This window comes from Vipera berus, assembly GCF_964194415.1.
Source record: "Vipera berus genome assembly, chromosome: 2".
Taxonomy (NCBI): Eukaryota; Metazoa; Chordata; class Lepidosauria; order Squamata; family Viperidae; genus Vipera; species Vipera berus.
Window position 1 is genome coordinate 254,291,538 of NC_138203.1, and position 19,848 is coordinate 254,311,385.

The window sequence follows — 19,848 nt, forward strand, 5'->3', positions numbered from 1 at the left end:
GACTTTTATTCTAAGTTATATGCTAAGGAGAAGATTAATGAAAAGGATATTGATGTATATTTGGAGAATGCTAGCATCCCGGTTCTTACGCAGGCACAAAAAGAGGAGATTAACCAATTAATAACAGAAGAAGAAATTCTTACAGCAATTAAGGAATTGAAGTTGGATAAAGCACCAGGTACGGATGGTTTGACTGCGGTTCATTACAGAAATTTACAAATGGAGTTGATAAAGCCAGTTGATAAAGCCATTAAATCTGATAAAGCAAATTAGAAAGCAGGGTCCAGCACATATCAAACGGATATATCTTGCATTGATAGAAATTGACTCAGAAACAGAACTTGTTAAAGATTGTATGATAAAATGGGCCCAAAACATTCAAGAAGTTATTACAATGGACACGTGGGAAAAGATCTGGGTGAGGAACGTAAAATTTACACAAGCTCAAAACTTAAGAGAGAAATTTTATAAAATGTTTTATAGATGGCATCTAGATCCTAAAAAGCTTGCAAGTATGTATCCGAATTATCAGCCCAAGTGCTGGAGGTGTGGCGATGAAGATGCAACATATTTTCACATATGGTGGACTTGTAAAAAGGTTAAGGCCTTCTGGATAAAAATTTGGTGGAACATGCAGAAGATCTTCAAGCAAAGGATAAAGTTTTGCCCGCAATTTTTTTTGTTAGGTATAATTACAGATGCTGCGGTTGTGGACACTAAGTTGATGTTGAATTTAACTACGGCAGCAAGACTCTTAATAGGTCAATATTGGAAGAAGGAGGAACTGCCGACTATAGAAGAATGGACTTTAAAGGTTTCTGACCTGGCAGAGATGGCAAAGATTTCGGCTTATTTGAAAGATCACTCGCAAGAACGTTACATTATGGAGTGGAGAAAATGGATTGAGTATATCCAGAACAAATATGGGACTAAAAAGTTTCATGTAGCATTTGAATAAGTCTTCCTTTCTTTTCTTTTCTCTTTTTTTATATTTAGTAGTAATAGTGTTTGTAGTTATCCTATATGAGCTAGAGAGTGATAGATTTTAGAGTTTATGGTTGTTAGCATTTGGATGTTTATGAGTGTTTTTTTTTCTTTTTTATACCCTGTACTTAGCTCTGGGAAGTCGGGGGGGGGAGGGGGGAGGGGTAGGGAGGGATGGGTATGGGAGGGGGAGGGGGGACTGTTAAAGATAAAATGTATGTTAAAACTTTTTAATAAAACATTTGTAAATGGCTGCAAACCAAGGGCTAGCAATCTTTTTAATTTAATTTAATTTAATTTAATTTATTAATATTTCTATACCGCCCTTCTCCCGAAGGACTCAGGGCGGTGAACAGGGCAAGAATAAAAAACAGAATTACAAAAGTTAAAAAAATAATTAAATAAATGCCCACTAAAAAACAATTAATACATAGTTAAAAAAACCCCAATGAAATACAGTAAAAACCCCACCAATCCCTCATTAGGCCAGGCCGGCTTGTTCGAACAAATATGTTTTTAGATCGCGGCGAAAGGAGCGAAGATCGGGCGCCATCCGGAGCTCAACCGGTAACTGATTCCATAGCACCGGGGCGCCCACAGAGAAGGATCTCCCCCTGGGGGCCACCAATCGGCATTCTCTGACCGGTGGCACCCTGAGGAGGCCCTCTCTGTGGGAACGCACAGGGCGGAGGGAAGTTGATGCCGGCAGGTGGTGTTCCCTAAGGTACTCCGGACCCCTGCCATGTAGGGCTTTGAACACCATTACTAGTACCTTGAATCTCACCCGGAAGACAACTGGTAACCAATGCAGCTCACGAAGCAGAGGTGTAACATGGGAGTATCGGGAGACTCCCAACACAACTCTCGCGGCTGCATTCTGTACCAGTTGGAGTCTCCGGGTGGTCCTCAAGGGAAGCCCCATGTAGAGAGCGTTGCAGTAGTCTAGACGAGAGGTCACGAGCGCGTGAGTCCCGGCTTAGAAAGAAGAAGAAATGTAATTTCTTCTTGATGTACATTTTGAATCTATTCTTGAATCTAAGAAAAACCGTTACAGAATTAGGTACCCTTTGCTAACCCATTTTAAGTATAACCTAAGCGATTATGCAAACAATATCATTCTGGCAAAGGTGAAGGAGAACAGAGTTCCTACAAAGATATTTGGCCTGTGAATAACTATAGTGTAGCTGGAATGCCTTCTCTGTATTCGCAAAAATCACCCATTCAGAAAATAATCTCTAGTCAGCAGCTTTTAAGTCTCAGGGTAATGTTGTCCTCAGTTGATGCCATTTCTAGAAAGATTAGGAGATTCTGAGAAACCTGGAGAAGTCTCTGAGAGGAGGCTGTGTAAATTTCATCTTAGTTTTCCCCAAGCTGGGTGTCCACCAAACATGTGAACTTCTCCAAATTCCCAAATTTCGCAGCAATGGTCATGCTTGCTGGGAATTGTCACCCATATCTAAGAACCCTGTCCTGTCTGATGCAAAGGGACAATCTCAATCCATAAATGCCAGGTCCAGACAACATTCAACACATACATGCTACTCTAAGGATCTTGAGAGTAAAATTATTATCATAGAATACTAGCTGTTACTTGCTGGTGAACTCTATCCTGGAACGACAGATTAGGCCAGGGGCCTTCAAACTTGGCCCTTTTATGACTTGTGGACTTCAACTCCCAGAATTCCTCAGCCAGCATGCTTGGCTGAGGAATTCTGGGAGTTGGTCCACGTCATAAAAGGGCCAAGTTTGAAGACCCCTGGATTAGACTAACATTCTTGGTGGCTTCCTGGTGGTTGGAATTGGATAGACTTTGCTTCCTTGTCCAAATTTTTATTATCTCAGCTCTACCTATGTCAGCCTTTTCAGATAAGCAAGCAGGAAAGATGACTAGATGAGCCATATCTACTTTATTGTAAGGATCCATTAACAGAATCTTAACAGAACCGTTCCACATTTAACAGCTGGATCCATTAGGGCAGACCCTTCCTAAGTTCCGTTCTTTAACTAATAAACCAATTGTGATTACAGGCTCCTGTCTCTCTTGACAGATCGTTTCCTAGGCAGCACCTCCTTCCCCCTTTGCTCAAAGTTATCTATGCATTCCATTCCATTCTCTTTTGAATAATGCTTTCAGCTTCACTCAAGTTTCTCCTTAAGTTATTGACTTGGATTCATACATTACACTAAGTTGTAATGTGGGACTTTTAATTATTTCCATCCTAAACATTCTCTTAGATAAAAGATCTGCATGGCTCCTTTCAGTTCCTGAAATGGTTGCAGTCTTCCAATTCAACTAATGCATTCATTTACATTTATATGTTTATATTTTGAAAACCATGTATTTAAAAAGGTAAAGGTTCCCCCGCACATGCGTGCTAGTCGTTTCCAATTCTAGGAGCCAGTGCTCATCTCCGTTTCAAAGCCAAAGAGCCAGCCAGCACTTGTCCGAGGATGTCTCCATGGTCATGTGGCCAGCATGACTAGACGCCACAGGCGCACGGAACGCTGTTACCTTCCCACCATAGTGGTCCCTATTTTTCTACTTGCATTTTTACGTGCTTTCAAACTGCTAGGTTGGCAGGAGCTGGGACGGGTAACAGGCGCTCACTCTGTTACACGACACTCGGGATTCGACCCACCAAACTACCAACCATCTGATCGACAAGCTCAGCGTCCTAACCCACTGAGCCACCGCGTCCCACTAAAAACCATTTATTTACATTCTACTAAATTATTAAGAGCAAATATTATTTTATTAGCATTCTCATCTGAGTCCAGCCTAATTTCTGTATTTGTGTATAAATGAGTTTTTCTTTTGCCTGATCAGACTAAACATGTTTCCAGCATTTTTATTTGATTTCTATCAAAGGGTTTTCCAGAGATCCATTCTGTTTCAGTAGATTTTATGTAAGGCTTGGTTTTAATATACAATTCTCCCTCTATCCAACTCCAGATCCTCCTTGGTAATGAGACTATCATGTGAAACCTCTTTGTGGACAGGTCTGTATATAGGTAGACTATTGCAATCATTTCTGTGACCAAAATGGTACACTTTCCATCCTCTGGAAATCCCAATAAAAGAGAATATATATGTAGCTCAGGGTTGAACTGTAGAGTCCATAGTGCCCTCTGAGCTTGGTTGTATGCTTGCAGACATGTCATTACCTAACTAGGTAACGTCATTAGTGCTTACTGACATTACCTCGTCAGGTAATGAAACATCTGCAGACAAACAATGAAGCCCAGAGGGAACCATGGACCATGGACATTTCAACTTTAAAAAGAAATATTTCAAATACATTGCAGAGGCCTACAAGAAACATACATAATCTTGTGATCCATCTCTTGGCTGTTATAATACGAAGCTGGAACCCTATAGAAAATGTAATTTTCTTAAGAATGTAATTTATTTTGCTAAAAAAAGTAAAATAGGAAAAATAGAAAACCACATACTGGTTTTTCCCCAAAGGAAAGTTTTTCACCACTAAGAAGAGAGAGAGAGAAAGACAGAGAGAGAAAGAAAGTGGAGAGAGGAGAAAGAGAGAGATGAGATGAGAGAGGAATGAATGAATCAATTTTTTATATGGGTTTTTTCCTTCTTCTGTAAGGATACTTGGCTATATTTCAGTATAACTTCTGGAAACAATTCTTTTTCCTGCATCAAAATCATATGGATACAAATATACACATATAACAGGCAAATAATGTTACAATATATGGTGATGGCTGCTTCTCTTTATACAATAGTACCAGTCACCCTAGCATTATAGCTCTTTGCTTTAGATTCTGTGCAAAATTTTAGGATCCAGAGAACCTGCAGAGAACCTCTAGTATCATGCCATTTATCTTCAACTTAAGTCACTTAAGTGTTATTAATAAGGTAATATAATGTTTATAGGAATAGGTAGAGCAGAAATAACACAAATGGTAATGTCACTGACAAGTTAATGAGCTACTGTCATCTCTTCATCACAGACACGGAGTAGCTAACAACTGTGGCAGGATGTTTTTTCATCCAAAAATGTGAAACTGGATATTTCATTAGGAAGTTGCTCAGGAACTGAAAACTGGTTTTAAGATGCTAATTTCTATGAATCTATGATTTTGGTGCTCTTTACTTATCTGATTATCTGCTGTGAGTTGCAACTGCTTCTCTGTAATCTCAGGCTTTATTTATGTTCCAGTCAGAATAGGCTTTCTGTATCTGCCACTGTAATTTATAATAAAAGTTGGGTAATAAAACTATACAGATTTGAGTATACTGAAAATATTCAAGGTCAGCTCCCTACTAAACTTCCTAAGTGCAATGACCTACAGGTCGGAGATTCACTAGTTGAGAAACTGCTGGCTGAAGAAAAAGTTTGCTGATACCACAGTGATTAAAAAGAGCTTCAGGGCTATATATTCCAGAGTTTAATCCAATACTTTCAAAGAATAAATAATGAAGGCCAGTAATTAGGAAAGCTGTACAGTGTCTCAGATTGATGATATTTCAAGTACTTTTGTACATGTGTGAGCATATTGAAACATGGGTATTAATTTTGTAAGCCACCCAGGGTCACCTCATGGTGAGATGGGTGACAAGCAAATTTAATTAATTAATATGCTACCCTAGAAGATTTCTGCTTGAATGACTCAGACAGGTGAGGATTCGGACCTATCAAGAGCTAAAGCAAGAGGCGATATAGTGGTAAATGTTCTCTACTAAAACTCCCTTTCAATGGACAATCTGCACACCAAAATTAGAACAATTCCACTCTTAGGAGTTTTCCAAAAGTTAGCAAAAACTGGTCTTTCTAACTGGCCCGTAAGATGACTTGCAAAACCACCATTGCCTATTTTACTGAATGTGTTAATATATTGTGATTGTTATTGTCTGCAACTAATTATATAGCTACATTCCCCCCCCAGACTATAAAGGCTGTCCTCCACTGCAGCTGCAAGCCTTAGAAAAAAATAGATTTGGAGTAAGATGTTGCAGAGATGTTCTCTGTTTATATTCTTTTTTGACACAGAATCCAAAGCACAGCAGTCCTAGTAAAAGCACATTCCTAAAATATCTAAGTATTACTGCACAGGGAACGTCTACAGTTTTATTTGAAAGTAGGCTCTGATCAACAAATATTAAACTTGCTGTAGATTGAAACAAAAGTATAATTAATTTCAGAGGAACAGCAGGAACTGCAGGGGAAGGGAAGCAGAAACATAACAAGTAGAACATCTGCTACAGTGCTCCAAGCCAAATTGTTTCTTTTCTCCTTTATTTAAAAAAAACAAAACTACACTACACTCAGAATCTTACAAAAGGAAGGAAGGGCAGAAAGATACCTGGATGGGTGGACTTAGAGCAACGGGGATCAACCTCACAGAGTTGCTTCTGGGAAATAAATGTGTCTGGAAGCCATTTTGTAAGTAGACAAGCCTATTCTATCCCACTCTATTTTTGCCTCAGGCGTCATTGTATAACATTTCACTTCTCATCCAAGAAGCTTCTTCAGTTCTGACTGTAGGCGAATGGAAGGATTTATATTTTTGCAGTTATCTGGTGATTAGCACTTTGAGGGCTAGTCATTAGCTCTCTGAGAGTCATTGAGGCCACTTGGGGGTTTATCTGCATCCTCAAAATCATCTTAATAAAAGTGCAAATGGGTGTGTAACCTTCTTGGGACTGCTGAAAGGACTGCATTGTAAACAGGAGATAGGAGATACTGTATCCTTCCCCCTCTGTTGAGGGAAGGCTGTTCAATTTTGACATAGATGGCTTCTTTGACTCATGTTTCAAATGAAAGAGTGCTAACAATCAGATGACTGCAAAGAATATAAATCCTACCATTCCCCTCTGGTCAGCTAGAACTGAAGAAGCATATTGGATAAGAAGCAAAATGTTTTCAAAGAAAAAAAACAACAAAAAGTTCAGTTGTGTTTTTGAAAAAGCACCGTTGGGGCAACCATGACCTGGATGTTTGAGAATCTCCATAGACGTTGTGTAATAACATTCACAATGTGTTCTTTAGATTCCAACTTATAAACTAACACTAAGAAAATTGTCTCATTTTAAATAACACAATGTTCTAGCATATAATTTTTGAACTCAGGTTAACCTTCAAGACTGCATGATCCATTACTTCCTTTCTTCCCAATTCTTTACAAATGTCCTCTCTTTACTGGTCAGTTTTAACCAGAATATTTTACTATTTCTTAATATGCTTAATTATAACTACTTCTCCTTCAACTGAGAATTGGTATTTCAAATTCCACTTGGGATGAATGCCTACAGATTAAAACAGCTTCAAGAACATAGCTCTTCTGCTTCAAACATCAGAGACAAAACTGAGTGGAGCTGATATTTTGTCCATCACAAAGTACGTCTGTAACGAGGATCAGAAAGAAATTATGAAGAACAGCACATTTAAGAGGTCTACCAATCAAAACTATTACTGTCAGAATATCAAAGGCAGCCAAGCATTAGCTAACATAAATCAGTGTAAAATCACATTACTAAAAGCATGGTATTGATATACAGCATCTGGTCATCAAAGTTATTTTTCTCCCAAATAATCTATCTGGAGGAAATATTTTCATTGCTTAAAGAAGCCTGTTACTAAAAAATTGTACCATAACTTTGCAAATTCAATTTTACGCAGATGGAAATATGCTAATATTTTGCATAGTCATTCCTATACAGATGGAAATTTATCAGTAATGAGGCATCCCCTTATGTCTTCATTATATGTAGAATTAAGATGTTTTATAGTTTGATATATGATGTTAAGAAAAGGCATATGATGGAAAACTGTCCCATATTTCAGGGAAAAGCAAACAGAAACTCATTGGTTATTTATAGTGAAAAGTTTGGTCTAAAAGTTTGGTCTAAAACTTGTAAGTCATTGTCACAGGACTTTTTTGTTTTTTATTTCTAATGTTGTTGTTGTTGTTAGTTGCGAAGTCTGACCCATCATGACCCCATGGACAACGTTCCTCCAGGCCTTCTTGTCCTCTACCATCTTCTCTATCATTTAAGCTCATGTTTACTGCTTCAGTGACTCCATCCAGCCACCTCATTTTCTGTCGTCCCCTTCTTCTCTTGCCCTCAATCTTTCCCAGCATTAGGCTCTTCTCCAGTGAGTCCTTCCTTCTCATTAGGTGGCCAAAGTATTTGAGTTTTAGCTTCAGGATCTGGCCTTCTAAAGAGCAGTCAGGGTTGATCTCCTCTAGGACTGACCAGTTTGATCGCCTTGCAGTCCAAGGGACTCGCAGGAGTCTTCTCCAGCACCATAGTTCAAAGACCTCAATTCTTTGGCACTCAGCCTTTCTTATAGTCCAACTTTCACAGCCATACACTGCAACTGGGAAGACCATAGCCTTGACTATACCCACTTTTGTTAGCAGGGTAATGTCTCTGTTTTTTAATGTGCTGTCTAGATTTGCCATGGCTTTCCACCCCAGGAGCAAGCATCTTTTAATTTCTTGGCTGCAGTCCCCATCTGCGGTGATCTTGGAGCCCAGGAAAATAAAATCTGTCACTACCTCCATTTCTTCCCCATCTATTTCCCCATCTATTTCTTCCTCATCAATTTGCCAGGAATTGAGAAGGCCAGATGTCATGCTCTTAGTTTTCTTAATGTTTAGTTTCAACCCAACTTTTGCACTCTCCTTCACTAGATGGGGAACTCATCAAATTTGCAGATGACACCAAGCTGGCAGGAATAGCCAATACTCCAGAAGATAGGCTTAAAATACAGGAGAATATGGACAGACTCGAACACTGGGCACTATCTAACAAAATGAAATTCAATGGTGAAAAAAGTAAAGTTCTACATTTAGGCAGGAAAAATCAAATGCACAGGTATAGTATAGGTGGTACCTTGCTCAATAGTAGTAACTGTGAGAGGGATCTAGTAGACAATCACTTCAATATGAGCCAGCAGTGTGCTGCAGCTGCAAAAAAAGCCAACACAGTGCTAGGCTGCATTAACAGAGGGATAGAATCAAGATCACGTGAAGTACTAATACCACTTTACAATGCCTTGGTAAGGCCACACCTGGAATACTGCATCCAGTTTTGGTCACCACGATGTAAAAAAGATGTCGAGACTCTAGAAAGAGTATAGAGAAGAGCAACAAAGATGATTGGGGGACTGGAGGCTAAAACATATAGGGAACGGTTGCTGGAATTGGGTATGTGTAGTTTAATGAAGAGAAGGCTGAGGGGTGACATGATAGCAGTGTTCCAATATCTCAGGGGCTGCCACAAAGAAGAGGGAGTCAAGCTATTCTCCAAAGCACCTGAAAGCAGGACAAGAAGCAACGGATGGAAACTAGTCAAGGAGAGAAGCAACTTAGAACTTAGGAGAAACTTTCTGACAGTTAGAACAACTAACCAGTGGAACAACCTGCCTCCAGAGGTGGTGAATGCTCCAACACTGGAGGTTTTTAAGAAGAGACTGGCCAGCCATTTGTCTGAAATGGTATAGGGTTTCCTGCCTGAGCAGGGGGTTGGACTAGATGACCTCCAATGTCCCTTCCAACTTATTATTATTATTATTATTACTCGCAACAAGAGGCTCTTTAGTTCTTCTTCACTTTCTGCCATTAGAATGGTATCATCTGCATATCTTAGATTGGAATCTTAATTCCAACTTTTGATTCATCTAGCCCTGCCTTTCTCATGATGTGCTCTGCATATAAGTTAAATAAGAAGGGCCACAGTATACAGCCTTGCTGGACTCCTTTCCCAATTTTGAATCAATCAGTGGTTCTGTGTCCAGTTCTCACTGTTGCTTCTTGACCCGCATATAGGTTTCTCAGGAGACAAATAAGATGGTCTGGTACTCCCACCACTTTCAGAACTTGCCACAGTTTGTTATGATCCACACAATCAAATGCTTTAGCATAGCCAATGAAGCAGAAGTAGATGTTTTTCTGGAACTTCCTAGCTTTCTCCATGATCCAGCCTATGTTGGCAATTTGATCTCTAGTTCCTCTGCCTCTTTGAAATCCTGCCTGTACTTCTGGTAGTTCTCGATCCACATACTGCTGGAGTCTAGCTTGTAGGGTTTTAAGCATAACTTTACTAGCATGTGAAATGAGTGCAATGGTGCGATAGTTTGAACATTCTTTGGCACTGCCTTTCTTTGGAATTGGAATGTAAACTGATCCTTTTCCAATCCTGTGGCCACTGTTGAGTTTTCCAAATTTGCTGGCAAATTGAGTGTAGTGTTCTGAACCAGCCCTCTTCTGGCCTTGTAAAGGCAAACCCCTATTTAGAAAGAAGAGACTGGAGAGCGTCCAAGGCTAAAAGGCATCCGCCAAGATTTATTACGCAGTTAACAAAAACACTAGAGCTTGTCTTCTCAAGCGAAAAAGTTGCTTTCAGCAACCAGCCCCTCCCCAAACACTCCTTTTATAGAGAGCTCAGGGCGTGGTCTCCCTGTGCCTCCTCCCGAGGAGTCCCACATTCTTTCTTTGTTTGTTCCTGCTCGACTGCCTCCTGCGTCGGGCGTCCTTGAACAGGGCCAGCTGTGGGTCATCATCTTCCGCACTATCGGGCTCACGCAGCTGAGAAGAGGGCCCCGGCTGGGAACTCTGCCAAGCCTCCACGCCATCATCAACCGGTTCGTCTCTCACACGGTCCTCCTCCCCCTCATCTGAGTCATCCGACACATCTGAGCCGGCTGCCGAAACCACAGGCTGGCCCTGAGTCACAACATGTAGCACTTTTACTGCATCGTTTTGAATAGCTCAGCTGGAATAGTCACCTCCACTAGCTTTGTTGTTGCTCAGCTTTCCTAAGGCCCACTTCACTTCACATTCTAGGATGTCTGGCTTGAGGTCAGTGACCACCTCATCGTGGTTATCAGGGACATTAAGGTCATTGTTATATAGTTCTTCTATGTAATTTTGCCACCTCTTCTTAATCTCTTCTGCCTCTATTAGGTCCCTGCCATTTTGGTCCTTTATCATGCCCATTTTTGCATGAAACGTTCCCTTCATCTCTCCAATTTTCTTGAAGAGATCTCTGGTCCTCCCTATTCTATTGTTTTCTTCTATTTCTTTGCACTGTTCATTTAAGAAGGTATTCTTATCTCTTGTAGCTATTCTCTGGAATTCTGCATTCAGTTGGGTGTATCTTTCTTTTTCTCCCTTGCCTTTTGCTTCCCTCCTTTCCTCAGCTATTTGCAACGCTTCCTCAGACAGCCATTTTGCTTTTTTCATTTCTTTTTCTTTGGGTTGGTTTTAGTTGCTACCTCTTGTACAATGTTGCCAACCTCCGTCCATAGTAGCCACACAAGCCTCTTCATGCCATCAAAGTAAGCAATAGGTCCAAAATGTGTTCTTTCCTATAAGTTTTAGAGGAATTTTAAGAGGGAATATCAGTATTTGGCACACATTTAACCTCTTAAAAACTCAAAGCCTCTCCCAGAAAATTGCACTCATTTTGGGTCCAGACTATTTTTTTTCTATGTGACCCTCGCTATGCTGTGCAAAGCATGAGTGCTTCAAGCCAAGAGAAACTGCCAATTCTCAAACTTCATATCTAAAAATATAATTCTTGTAAATTTCAACTTTCTACTTTTTCCCATCCGCTCTGTAAGGAGGTGTAGGCTTAGACAAAGGAACAGGGTTCTCATTTATATAATAGGAGCATACTTGGAAAGAGTATGAAGATCTGAATTAGTTGTTCTTTGACCCCTTGTTACCTCACAAATATTGCAGAGGGAAATCTACTTTCAAGGACAGCTACTTGTCATTGGCTCAGAGTAAAAGTTCCTGTGGTGAGGGAGGAGGAATAAAATACATACCATCCATTATTCTTTTATATGCTGTATATACGCAACAGTCCTATTATACATGAAACTGTATTGTTCCAGTTTGCTGTATTCAGCATAAATTTCTGAAGAGCACTGACATGACAATATGTTTCATCAAACATTAACCCTGCAATTCAGTCTGAATTAGTGCAATCCTATCTGAATTAGTGTCTAATCACTCTAAAATAAATGGTATTCTTCCCTTTCACAGTTATAATACATATCTACCTAAATCCTACAGCTTCATGATACCAGGTAATTTTTTTTTCAAGGTTCAAATGATTAGCAGAAATATGGAATATTTAAAATATTTAAAAGTAAAAAGCATGAGAAAATTAAATCTTCAGAACAACTTTTTTCAGAAAAGAACCATTAAATGATGCCTATTTGTAAATATTTAATTTGAATATATTTCAGTATTATCAGTGGCTATAATATGGTTATCTGTAGCAAGATGATATTATGTAAATTCATATATGAGACACTATTGTGCAAATTTTTATTTCTGTCACCCTCATTCATAATAATACCCCATGTGCAAATGAAGAAACCAAACACACGTTAGTCTAATATAAACTATTATACATTTTCTTGAGGATACAGCGGCCTTGGTGATATATCAGTCATGATTCATTAGTTAGAAGTTGAGAATTCTGCCTGCACAACTACAAAATCAATGCAAAAACACAAAGTGATTCTTTAGAAAAGGAATTCAATACTCTAAATTTTTAAGGACTCTTCACATATATGTTTGCAACCAGATAGCTCTTGACCTGTATTTACAAAAGGAGACTCTTACAAAAGGAGTATCTGTGAGACAGCATACTTCTCTTGCAATTACACTGAGCTACCCATCTTATATTGCTGTAGAAGCAGTCTATCATTGGTTTACATTGCTTTATAACTCAGGTTATAAATTGTTTAGAACATATAAAGGCGCTTATGGTGGAACATGAACAAGAAGAAACATTTTATCATGTTTGCAATATGTGCAAACAAACCAAAGAAAATTATGGGTTTAAATGTGTACACTGATTCAGAGGATTTTAAAGGTTAGCATGCAATTGAGACCAGAGGTTTTTCTTTTGGGATCAATGGATAAACAGTTGGAAAAAAGCTATGGAACTTTATTCTCATACACAATAACTGCAGTGAGATTGTTGTATGCACAAAGATAGAAAGATTCAGTGCTACTCACAATGGAGGAGTGATTGGTGAAGTTGATGGTACTTGCTGAGATTACCAACATGAATTCTTTGATCAGAGAAAAGAAAATATCTATGTTTATTGATGATTACAAATTCCTTATGGACTTTTTGCATAAAACAGAAAAACAGTTCATTTATGATTTATGGTTTTGATTATTAGACAGGATAGATTATAGAAAGAAGAGAGAGTTATGTTATGACCACCACAGAGTAAGAAATATAATTATAATTATACTTATAACTGCTGTAAAATAGATTGGAAGTTATAGCTTTGTATCTTTTTTGTGTGTTTTTCTCCCCCCCCCCTTTTTGCACATTTAGCTTTTTTTCTTTTTTTTCTTGTTTTGTATGAGTTTGTATTCATTTTAATCTTAAAATAAATTAATAAAATTAAATGAAATAAAACTTACCACTACTGCAGCAAACACAAAACATCTTGCACCCAACCTGATTCTATAAGATCAGATTTGAAGAATTCAGATATCTGGTTGAACAACTATTTTATTCTGGTACAAACCAGTACCACGGGCTACTATGACCGAGCAAACTGCACCTACCAATTTCAATACCAGCTACAGTTTAATTGGGGGGGACGTGTAACTTCTACAAGTCAAAGCCAAGTCAACAGATTACTCTCTTCTACTTACCTCCGCCATATGTAGCAGCCAACATAATTGAAGAAACCCATGCAATCTCACTGTATGATGTACCAAAGAAATCCTGGATTTCTTTGAAGAAGATTGCTATTCCTTTGGGGAAAGCATATGAAAATCCAATGGAAATGAACGCTCCAAAGACCACTGCCCATCCCCATTGGCCATCTGGAGGGGCATAGGCTAGACCCGTGTCTGATGGAGGTGGCATGTCAAGACTAAATTAAGTTCCTTTAAGCACTTTTCTGGAAACCCTGAAAAACAAAGTGTACACCCATAATAAGCTAATGACACATTCTCATAACTAGCTTGTTACTTTGGCATAATGTTTTTCTTCTTTCTCTGTGCACTGTATTACGGAATGGTGGCAGCTCCTCTAATACACAAAACAATTGCTAGAGATACCTCTAGAAATCTTATTTTTGAGAAAATGTTTACTGTGCAGCATGTATCTGACTACAGATATTGATGGATTGTTTCTGCCCTTTAGCTAGCTTCATGTAACTTTTAGGATTCTCAAAATCATAAAAAAATAATCTACAAGAACATGAAATGATTTATCTGTGGAGTTTATCTGATACTTTCAATGCAATGTTCTATTTCTATTCACATCCCATATAATATCCCCAAAAACTATATTGCAGTCATAATCACAGATTGGTTAGAACACCTTCTTCTGACACAAATAATTGATTTTTTTTTCTCTTGGTGCCTTCAAGTCAACAGTGATCCCAGGTAACACATTCTGGACAAGTTCATTAAGTTTTCTTGGTATGGTTTTTCAGAAAACTCAGCTTGCCATTTCTTCCTCCCTAGGGCTAAGAGCGATTGGCCCCAGATTATCCAGATGCTTTTGTGCCTAAGGCTGCACTAGAACTCCCAGTCCCCGGTTTTTAACCTGATGCCTTAATCACTACTGACTGTGATTTTTAGAGCATGTGAATCCTGCTTACAGACTGAAACTTGTCATATGAGTAAGTGCCAAGGATTTAAAATATATCAGCACTGTATGAAAAATTACCTACAAGACTAATTTTAACATCATGTGCCCATATAATAAAAATACTAACAGCGCTTCTATACCGCTTCACAGTGCTTTACAGCCCTCTCTAAGTGGTTTAGAGAGACAGCCTATTGCCCCCAACAACCTGAGTCCTCATGTTACCGACCACGGAAGGAGGGAAGGCTGAGTCAACCTTGAGCCGGTGAGACTCGAACTATCGAACTGCTGGCAGCCGGAAGTCAGCAGAAGTAGCCTGCAGTGTCGTACTGCATTCTAACCACCAGAGTTCCAACTAAGTGGCATAGAAATTATTCATTGGAAAACAAATTAATCATTAGCTTTTAAAATAAATAGAAATGCCCAAACAAAAAGGAACAAGAAGGCAAGTTACTAGCAGAGGAAATAACTCCTATAGGATGGCAACATTTGAAAAATATTTGTATTAAGAAATAAATGATAAGTAATAAATTGTCCTAACCATTAATTCTCTTATATTAACCATGCACTTGATTAAACTGTACAATACAGAAAGCTTGGGAATAATTATGACTTTTTCCAATTACCGGTAACCCTTACACAGAAATTCTATACATGTAACAAAAACGCCATCCATATCAACAAGGGGACCTTCAGAACAGGGGCAGGCAAAAATCCCTTCGGTTATGTGTCCTACTCCAAGCTCTCTGACCACAGGCTAAGGTGCTCTAGATAATTCAGTTTAATTTCCAGAGGTGGGCTACATTTTTTCCATCTCTGCCAAAACAAAAACAAAAAAATCAATCTTCATGAGGGAGTAGCCTGAAAACAACAACCAACTTAATAAGAGCCCTCTCCTTCCAATTCAATACCATCTCACACAGTCATAAATATTACTTCTATACTGTGTCCTGCAGAATATATCCAGCTGATGACAGCCTTATAATAAGTTAAGGCGTTGTCACGGTTGTCACTGTGGCCTGAAATCTCAGTTGGTGGCAGTATGGGGAATGGAATACTTCGAGATAAATGCCTTGCGTTTTTTTGTTTTTTTTTTAGCTCTGTCATATAGATTAATACATGGGTTTGTTGGATGATTTTTCCACTTTGTTTCTTTGTGTTGGTACCTAATTAAAAACATTCAAACTCAGCTTTGGAAAGCTACATAGATTTCTTATTGATGGGTGGGGGGACATCCCTGACCTTCTTTTTGTATTGGACTGCATACCTATGCAGACAAGGTTAAGAGAGTTTTACTCTATCCATTTAACTATTCCATAAATCAGGAGCCAAAACTAAAATACACCCTCTCCTGGTTTAATTTCTACACACACACACACACACACACACGTCTTCTAGAGCTGTGGTGGCAGAGTGGTTAGAATGCAATATTGCAGGCTAATTCTGCCAACTGTCAGCAGTTCAGTTCTCACTGGTGCAAGGTTGGTAAAATGAGGACCCAGATTGTTGGGGGCAACATGCTGACTCTGTAAACGGCTTAGAGAGGGGCTGTAAAGCACTGTGAAGCAGTATACAAGTCTGAGTGTTATTGCTATTCTACTAATTTAGAAACCCATACCACCTTCTTCAGTGATGACCACTGAAAGCTATGGGAAAGGATATAGAATTTTAATTTATCTATTAAATTTATTTGCTGCGCATCTCACCATAAGGAGACTCTTTATAGGTCTTACCTATTTTTCCCCCTTTGGGGCACTTGTTTGCTTTTCTAAAAGTACTAGTTTAAAAATGATAAGATTGCCTGATAGAAATATTGTACAAATATTTTTAAAACCTGGTTAAGAGCATAGACATCCACTTCTAATTACCATGATGAAAAAATGATGACACTACACACAAACACAAAAATCAGAAGCTTTGCATCACGACGACATGATACGCTTCTATCAATTGTTCTTAGACCCAGTTTGGATGCAGAAGTTTCACTAAATTTTGAGATCAATTTAGTTGGATATTTGGGGCTTTTTTAATGCAAAAATTCACTTCAAAGGATGTGGCTAGAAGAATGTACATTTTAGGTAAGTAGAAAATCTATTAGCTCAATGGTAGAACATTTGTCTAGTTTTAGGGTACTGAGATCACTTTCTATACATGTTGCTTTCAGAGAATCTATAGAAAGCAATTCCAGATTTCTATTGGCATCATAATAGCTTATGTGAACTACCATCAACAACAAAATGCTATTAATTAACTTCAGAATCAGTTATTACTTAAGACTCAAAGGCCATGTTAAAACTAGTTCTGAGTCTCCTGGCAACTGCTCCTGAACAAAGGAAACTAACCAAAGATGTAAATCAAGCCGAAACCTGATGCAATCAGTTTGTGTTTTCCCCAAGGGCTGCTCCTATTGCTTCTTTCTTCATATTCTTATCTAAACATCTGTGTAAATTTCACCAAAGGAAGATGACAGGTGAGCTGAATTTCACTGTAAATATTTATGTTTAAGCAAGTGTTTTGCAAATATAAAAGAGACCTGGTTTTCATGCACAATTACCTGCATGTTATTTATATTATTTAAATATAAACAACTGGATAGTAAGACACAACAGCTAGTGGCAGATTACAACACAAAATTAATCAAAGTATGACCTGCATAGTTCTTGGATGGGAGACCACTAGGAAAAGTCTTGTGGAACAGAAGGGGAAATTGAAAAAAGCATCCTCGAGGTAGGCAGTAGCTGACTGCATCCATATATAGTTTAAAAACTATTCAGCTAGTCTCCAAATTCTAGCTTTACTTTCTAAAATTGAAATCAATAGAGGTCATAATCCTAAAATAACAAGATTTTTGTATTTCCAGATCTGGCACTCTTTTGGAGGAACACCTACACAAAAATGCACACAAGTCACAAGCTGCCTTTCTTTACAGACAACATGGTTTCATACCAAAACAGGTTACAGTTTCGGCCTACAAATACTATACTGCTGTCTAGATGTATTGAGGCATGTCATCTGTTGCCTGTATTTGGAAATTATTACACACGGGTAGATTTAAGCAGGCAAAACGCAGAATAGCTTATGCCTCTCAACGATGCTTCTACAATGCAGCCCAAAATCAACACGTAGTTCCCTTTCCCAGATAGAAATAGTCGTTGCCAAAGTGGCAAGAAAAAGACACTTTGGGGCAGCATCACTGAAATGCATAAACTATTGTTTATTTATTTTCATCCTGCCTTTATTATTTTTATAAGCAACTTGGGGCAGCAAATATATCTAATACTCCATCCTCTATTTTCCCCCCCTACAACAACCCTGTGAGGTGGGCAGGATTAGAATTCATCGTCCCATGGTACTCATCCCCTAGCCTGGTGCCTTAACCACTAGAGTAGAAGACCTTTATATAACTTGCTCAAGCTTGATTAGAATTGGTTAAATGTTCTGGTGTATTATATAAGTCCAAGCCCATGTAGCTAATTTATAGCTCAATACATCACTCAAACTCAGCAAATATATCAAGCAAGTTATCTGAATTGAAAAAGGATACGGGAAGTAGGAATCCTCTTTTGCAGCAGCAAAGTTGGAATCCTCTCCAGAGGTTTTGCAATCCAGTTTAGCTGGTTAAAGATGGGAGTTGATCCCAACCCCTCTGGGGGCTCTCAACGTGGCCCATGCAATAATAATACAATAATATCAGCTGAATTAAAAATTACTAATTGGATGAATTGCCTGTTAGGGCAACCCCGTGGATAAAATGCATTTATCCCCTCTCTAGACCAGACATGCCTCTAGGTCAGGGGTAGGCAACCTTGGCTCTTTTATGACTCGTGGACTTCAACTCCCAGAATTCCTGAGCCAGCACAGCTGGCTCAGGAATTCTGGGAGTTGAAGTCCACGAGTCATAAAAGAGCCAAGGTTGCCTACCCCTGCTCTAGGTGATGGGCACATGCTACTCCGTAGCAGATGGCGCTGTCAAAGGCTGGATCGTAGCCTCTGTATGCCCTAGCCATGGTAACAGACCACGCTGACGACGCAACAGTTCCCTAGTTTCTCCGGACACACCGAGTACACGTGTAAAACGCGCGCTCTGCCCACCAGCAAGACACGCTGGCAGATGACGCTGGCCCGCGAGTCCCGGCCCCTCGGAGCTCCACGTGTGCGTAAAAGGCTCCGGCTGGTCCGCAAAACTTCCTCCGCTGTCCCTGACTTTGAAACTGGGGGGTCGGGGGAGAAGTTGAGCGACTGTGGCGCGCTTCTTTCTCCCTCCCCACCTCTCGCAGACTCTGCTTGGGGCGGGCGGGCGGGCGCGCGGCAGGAGCTCTTACCTCTTGCTTCAGGTCAGCCAGAAGTCTGACCTGAGACGCGCCGGGGACACGAGGAGCCCGGGAAGAGGGAGGAGCGGAGAGGCGGAGAGGCGGAGTTTGAGTGGGCGGGGAGGTCGGGGATCTCCCCTCGGCCCTGCATCTGACGCAAGAAGGGTGAGCTCCTCGCGGTCTTTCGCCTCCTTGGGGGAGAAACCTTGCCCGGGTCAGCGCTCACGTGAGCTACTAATACCACTCTATAAAGCCTTAGTAAGACCAGAAGGAGAGTGCAAAACCTGGGTTGAAACTAAACATTAAGAAAACCAAGATCATGGCATCCGGCCCTCTCAATTCCTGGCAAATAGATGGGGAAGAAATGGAGGTAGTGACAGATTTTATTTTCCTGGGCTCCATGATCACTGCAGATGGGGACTGTAGCCAAGAAATTAAAAGACGCTTGCTCCTGGGGAGGAAAGCCATGGCAAATCTAGACAGCACACTAAAAAGCAGAGACATCACCCTGTCAACAAAAGTGCGTATAGTCAAGGCTATGGTCTTCCCAGTTGCAATGTATGGCAGTGAAAGAAGCCTTTGAACTATGGTGCTGGAGAAGACTCCTGCGAGTTCCTTGGACTGCAAGGCGATCAAACCGGTCAGTCCTAGAGGAGATCAACCCTGACTGCTCTTTAGAAGGCCAGATCCTGAAGCTAAAACTCAAATACTTTGGCCACCTAATGAGAAGGAAGGACTCACTGGAGAAGAGCCTAATGCTGGGAAAGATTGAGGGCAAGAGAAGAAGGGGACGACAGAGAATGAGGTGGCTGGATGGAGTCACTGAAGCAGTAGGCGTGAGCTTAGATGGACTCCAGAAGATGGTACAGGAAGGCCTGGAGGAACATTGTCCATAGGGTCGCGATGGGTCGGACACGACTTCGCAACTAACAACAACAAAGA

General features: G+C 39.9%; 1 protein-coding gene across 1 annotated transcript in view; it reads right to left on the bottom strand.

The window, feature by feature from the left end:
• LOC308661133 (monocarboxylate transporter 2-like) overlaps nucleotides 1-18,931 on the bottom strand; it is a 45,490-nt gene extending 26,559 nt beyond the window's left edge. The window contains exons 1-2 of the mRNA XM_081315921.1: nucleotides 18,919-18,931; nucleotides 13,651-13,910 (exon numbers count right to left, since the gene is read on the bottom strand). Coding sequence (XP_081172047.1) covers nucleotides 13,651-13,867 — 217 coding nt within the window. The 5' untranslated portion in view covers nucleotides 13,868-13,910; nucleotides 18,919-18,931. The remainder of the gene's footprint in view (nucleotides 1-13,650; nucleotides 13,911-18,918) is intronic.
• Nucleotides 18,932-19,848: the final 917 nt, after the last annotated feature.